The following is a 6,132-nucleotide window of genomic DNA, read 5'->3' as shown; positions in this document are numbered from 1 at the left end:
CTGTGGCTCAAGGGGTAGAGCACTAGCCTTGAACAAAAGCAGGTCAGGACACCGGCCCGGCCCTGAGGTCCGCACCCAACCCCCCCCCCCAAAAAAAAAAAACACCAAAGTACTCCACTCACCTCACTCCACTCAATCTCTGTCTCCCCCTTTCTTAAAACAATGTCACCTCTCATTGTTTTATTTTCATACATTCACATAAAATAGTTGGATTATATTTACCTTCCTTCACTCTCTCCATTCACCTTCCTGCTGACACTTGAACTCTTCTCCTGTTACTCTTTTTTTAAGTGTATATTAATTATACCAAAGGATTGCACACCAGTAAGCCTTTAAAATGTGGGTGCATAATGAAATTTATGGACAGCAGTATTCTTTGTGCTTTTATGTGAAGGTCCATATGATTGATTTCATGTCCTTACTTTCTAGGTAGCCTATTAAAATGCTTTCCAGAAAAAGAAGTCAGATGAAATAACGGCAGTAAATCAATTCCTAAGTTAGCATTTGCCTTTGGGGGCCAATTGTGTCTTGTACACTATCACTAACACCAGTGCATAATGAAATACTGCAGTATCTAGTTTGGTGTTAGGCGAGGTGAGGCATTCTTCCATTCATAACTGAAACTGTATACCTTGGAGTGAGTGCCAAAATGTGATTGGCATTAGCCATTCCTACTGTTCAAAAAATGCATTCATATGTGTCTTATGTAGTTAATAGCATACAATCTAAAAACTTCTCTTGGTTACTTTCCTCGTTTTTCATATAGGTGATTGTTGAAGAAAAGAATTCTATTTAGATTGTTGGAATGTAAATGAGCTTTGGTAGTCTCAAGGTTTCCTGCATTTCAGAACGTAGAAATTATGGTCTCTGTCTCTAAGAGGCCTTTAGATTCCTTTAGATTCTTAGACTGATAGAATCGATGGTGATAACAAAGAATGGGAGAGCGTGAAACTATATTCTCTATTGTTTCTGTGTGGCTATGCTTCAGGGCCTTTGGCCAAGTAGAGAAGGTACAGATAGCAACAAAACCAGCGGATTTGCAAGTGCTGGATGTCATCAGGGATGCTACAGCTATAGTTCAAAGCGAAAAATCACATCTTGTGCTAGACAGCTTCCTGTTATTATAACAATGTATCTGAGATCATTAACTTACAAAAGGAAAAGGTTTGTTTAACCTGCATTAGTTGTGGTTCTAGTTCATGATTGAGTGTCCCTGTGACTTTGGGCTTCTCTGATGAGGCAGCACATTTTGGCAGAAGCCAGTGCAAAAGCAGAGGAAAAGGAGAGCAGGCAAGGGGCATGGTTCCAGTGACCAAAGTCTACAAAGACCAAACCTCATTCAAGCCCACAGCACTTCCCAAAAGCATCACCTTGGGGACACCAAGCCTTTAACACGTGGACATTTAGAGAACATTCACCTCAAAACTCTGCAGGTTCAATCACAGATGAATATATACTTAACACCGTGGCGTGGCTATTAGGCAAAAGATGAACATCAGTAGTTGGAGAAAATAAGTAGTGATGATAGGATTTAGAATGATGTTTGGAAAATGATTCTATCTAAGATTTCAAGATTGAGAAGGAGCTAACAAGCGGCCAAATAGGAGAAAATGTTCCACACGGAAGAGAGAGTTTATGTACAAGTCCTGGGGCAGGAAAGAGCCCCAATAAATTACCTTATTTACCAAACATGATGGATGGTTTTCAATTCTTGTTTTTCAGGGTATAATTGACTACATCTTTTATTCTAAACCTCAGCTAAACACTTTAGCCATCTTGGGACCTCTGGACCACCATTGGCTAGTTGAGAATAACATCACCGGCTGCCCACATCCACTCATCCCCTCCGACCACTTCTCACTTTTTGCACAATTGGAGCTCTTACTGCCTTTCCTGCCCCAAGTTAATGGCATTCATCTTCCTGGCAGGAGGTAGTCAAGTACCTTCAGAAGACAACCTCAGTTTTACTTGCAAGCTCGTGAAAACCTGAATATAAGGGAGTGAGGTATGGCCACTGGGGATTTTTTGTAATGATGATTTGAATTTTCAGTCTGATTATTTGGTATAAGGGTATCATAAGAAGCCAGGTGCTAGCAACAGACAAATTCTGAGCCCAATATGCTTTATATACTGCTAGACAGGGATTGGTGTGTTTGCACCTATTTTTAATTTGTTACAAGTAATTTTCCTGTTTCTTCTAATATAATATTTTCATGCCTTGAAATAGGAAAATGTTTGAACAGCATATTCTCTTTGCACAGAAATCTGTAGCACTACTTTTTTTGAGGCCAGTAGTAACACCCAGAGACCATTCTCCCAGACTTTACTCCCTCCTTTTTCAGACTTGTTTGTAAAATATAGAATTTGAATTTAGCCTTTATGATTGTATATGATCCGCAGAGACCTGATTTATGAAATTTTGTACTAAAAAAATCAGATTTGAAAACAATTGTATTGTAAATTAAGGCTAATTTTTTTTAAACCTGTTTCCTGTGTTCTGAAGGCCAGCTTGTAAAAGAATTGCAACAGACTTTCTCTGCAATGATTTGCACTGTTAGGGTTATGTTAGCCCTTTTGTACTACTTTATTTTTAAATGGAGAACATTGCTCTTTAAATCTAAGTCTACTTAGACCTTAGGACATTTTCTTGGGCCAGAGGCAACTTAAAACTCATGAATTCATGAATTTTTATGAAAACTATCTACTAGGACAGATAAGCTGAACAATGAATGATCTGTAGGCATTTAAGGACTGAACGTGATAGTTAATATATGTACATTCTGATATTTTTAAGTCTAACTTTTTTAAGTTATAAAATTACAGCTGCTTGGTCCAGCTTAACTCCTTGTTGAGACACTTCCTGTCCTATCTCCACTGTGCCTGCCTAACTTTGTTCTCACCGAGCACTGCCTGTGCATGCAGAGAAAATCTGTGCATCTTCTTTTATATTTTTTAAAAACATTTGTGAGAATTTTATGAAAATGCTTTTGTATGAGCTATGGCTTTTTTCCCATTGTGAAGCATTGCATATCACATTTTGGAGCGTGTACATAGGGTGGGCCATGAGACCCACACACTGCTTCTAGGTGTCTCTGCACAGTGCTGTTTGTCACCAGAGTACTACTATCATGTGAGTTCTACTCGGTTGTCTGTATATTCCTTGTTCTCACGTTTTTTAAATCATTCCTTTTTTTTTAAAGTAATTTTCCATTTATGAAGCAGTATAAATAATTGCATTTTCAAAACAGGTCCTTAAAGCAATTCTTCAGATCATTTTTAACGTGACTAAGTCATTTTAGTATGTCAACCAAGATAAAAGTTATGTCGTACCCTGTATTTTGCCCATAGTGCCATTAATAGATTAGAGATGTAAAGTCAGCTTTAACTTTGCAAACTTAATGTGTGTATCTTCTGTTTTCATTCATTGATTCTCCCAAATCACATGAATTCAAAGGGAGTTTGGACTAACTGCTTTTGTTTCAACTGCAGGCAGGGGAGCAAAAGGACACCATATAAGCATTAAGAAGAAAAATTGTTGAATGTTATTAACAGTTTTTATACAGAGGAGGAGTCATTTTGGATAATGACTTAAAATTTTATGGAAAATGTTCAGCACTTAATGTGCTTATTCTGTTTTTAGAGAAAATAAAATGACATACTGTTTAAATAAATGATTTTTTTTCTTTTCAAGAAATTCTCAAAAGGTTTTGATCTTCAGTCTGTCTGAGACTTGATTTTTCCCTTTAATTTTTTTTTTTTTTAGACTTTGCTGTAATGGTGGGTTTTTGTTGTTTGTTTCGTTTTTGTTTTTCCTTAAAATTGTTTTTGTGCTTTGTATTTAAGTTGTGCTGACACCAAACACATCCAGTTTATAATCAGTACATTGGAAAGCTGGTATTGCTGATGTAGAACCAGTGCATAAATTCTTATGGTCTTTTGTCTTATTTTTTTGGTAACGTGTGAATTAAAGGTATGTTTACTCGTTTTTCCTAAACACTGTGTTGGTAATGTGCGTGCATCATGACGATTTCCAGCCAGGGGAGCTGGGGGCTGGTTGGACTGATGAGACTGAGGAAGCCGCTTTTCCTATGGCCTGCATTGTGGAAGCGCAGGTCCAGAGAGCTTTGGGGAAAGGGAGGGGGGGAGAAGCACTTACTCGTTTGTATTTGTTGGTGGAAGACATACTCTTGCATAGATGCTGGAACTAGAGTGCACTTGTTAGATGCTAAAGGTTTGAGCTTTACACAAGACGTTTTCATCTGTATTTGTTACTGTCTATAATATATTTGAATTTGGAGGCAGCATATTAAGATATAATAGCCTGTTATGTCTTGAAAATACTTGTTCTTGATTCTTCCAGACATTCTGTGGGTCAGTTTGAACAGATTCTTCACCTTATTTAGGTAAATTGAACCGAGAATGTTGATTTAGAAATAAAATACTTGGATGTATAAAGAATGGTCAGTCACACCAAAATTGAATGCTACTTTTGAAAGCAAGGTTTTATATTTTAAATATCTTCTGTGTCCTGAATAATATCCAATAATCTTATACTTCCTAAAATGCAATAAAAAACTAGTCTGTTCTCCATGTAGATTATTTTTTGGAAATTCTGTGAACAATGTATGATGTAATGTTTTTCTCTGATGTATTCTTACTGGATAAATCCATCTTAGGAATGATTCCCAGGAAATTTGGAATATGCTTTCTGTTTTGGATATAAGAATTTGGAGTTGGGGCTGGTTAGGTGGCTCAGTGGTAGAGTGCTTGCCTTGCATGCATGAGGCCCTTGGTTTGATTCCTCAGCACCACATAAGCAGGAAAAAAAAGCCGGAAGTGGCACTGTGGTTCAAGTGGTAAGAGTTGCTAGCCTTGAGCTAAAGAGCTGAGGGTCAGCGCCCAGGCCGAGAGTTCAGGCCCCACAACCGGACCCAAAAATAAAAAACAAAAAGAATTTGGAGTCATTCAGTTTCTTTGTAAATCTTTTGAAGAACACTTTGCCATATTTGTGGTGATTATTTATGCTTTGAGAATTTAAATAATGCTCATCAAAATCAAAATATATGGCATGATTTAACTGAACTTGTAAAATTAAATTGTTTATTGCAATTTTAATAGTCCCAGAAGATAGGCAAAGAACATCTCCAAGAAATGTGCTTTTTATTTTTGATTTGGTAACAACCAGGAAAACTTAGTTTGTGTTAGCACTTTGAAACCTAACGACATCATTATTACCTTGGGTAGAATGCATTTCTGTTTCAAACCTCTTCTGATTTACTTTTTCAATATAACACTCAAGCTTTAAGAGTTCCACTTTCTTACTGTTTAAGTATAGAGAATTAGTTTCCATTGTGACTTTCAAGGTTTGGTAGTCATGTTGTATAAGGAAGGACAAAAGTGAACCTAGGCAGACAGTTGGCAGTGGTGTGGTGGTGTAACTGGTCAATCGTACTATCCAGTACAGATGTTGCAGGCAATTCAGAGAATGCTATATCGTAAGGAAAGTTGTCCCTCCATTCCCCCCCACACACCATAAACAGTGTTTTAGGATGTTCACTTTGCTCTTCTTTCTGGTTACATAAAATTTAAAAACCAGTATGCTGATGTGATGTGTAAAATAGATATCTAGTCTTTATTCACAGTATATTGTATCGTGCAGTGCACTGGACTGATTCTTTACCTTTCCTAACGAAACCCAGCACACTATCTGCACCAAGCTCAAAGAATGTCAATTTGCCTAGGCAGCTCGTGGATAAGGGTAATGGAAACCCAAGTTTCTACCATGTGGACTGGTGGTAACAAGCGCTTTTACTGTTCTTTTCAGTGGAACCTTCTGGTCAAATTGTAATTAGCTAGTATTATATTTATATGCAGGGTCTCTTTTCCTTACCGATGTATTTTCCTACTCATAGCCAACCAATAAATTCAATATCTGTTTCAAATATTTTAACAGTGTAATTTGTACAGCTGTAATCCTGAGACTTGAGAAAACTCAGCGTTAATTGACAGCGCCCATCTGCATCATCTGGACCAGGGTTGTAATTCCCCTTTGCAAAGGGAAGGGTGGATGGGGACAGGGCCCTGGGGTGGTAGAATGATAAGAACACGTTTCCCTTTCATGGCCACGTTATT

The 6,132-nt window shown here is 37.6% G+C and overlaps 1 protein-coding gene across 3 annotated transcripts in view; it reads left to right on the top strand.

Annotated features, from left to right (window-relative positions):
- Cnot6 (CCR4-NOT transcription complex, subunit 6) overlaps nt 1-1,816 on the top strand; it is a 31,621-nt gene extending 29,805 nt beyond the window's left edge. For all 3 annotated transcript variants that reach the window (XM_013030984.1, XM_013030982.1, XM_013030983.1), the window contains exon 11: nt 1,723-1,816. In XM_013030984.1, coding sequence (XP_012886438.1) covers nt 1,723-1,733 — 11 coding nt within the window. In that variant the 3' untranslated portion in view covers nt 1,734-1,816. The remainder of the gene's footprint in view (nt 1-1,722) is intronic.
- The last annotated feature ends 4,316 nt before the right edge of the window (nt 1,817-6,132 follow it).

The sequence above is a fragment of the Dipodomys ordii genome, unplaced genomic scaffold (genome assembly GCF_000151885.1).
Source record: "Dipodomys ordii isolate 6190 unplaced genomic scaffold, Dord_2.0 Scaffold135, whole genome shotgun sequence".
Classification (NCBI taxonomy): domain Eukaryota; kingdom Metazoa; phylum Chordata; class Mammalia; order Rodentia; family Heteromyidae; genus Dipodomys; species Dipodomys ordii.
This window is presented reverse-complemented; position numbering and strand designations above follow the sequence as displayed.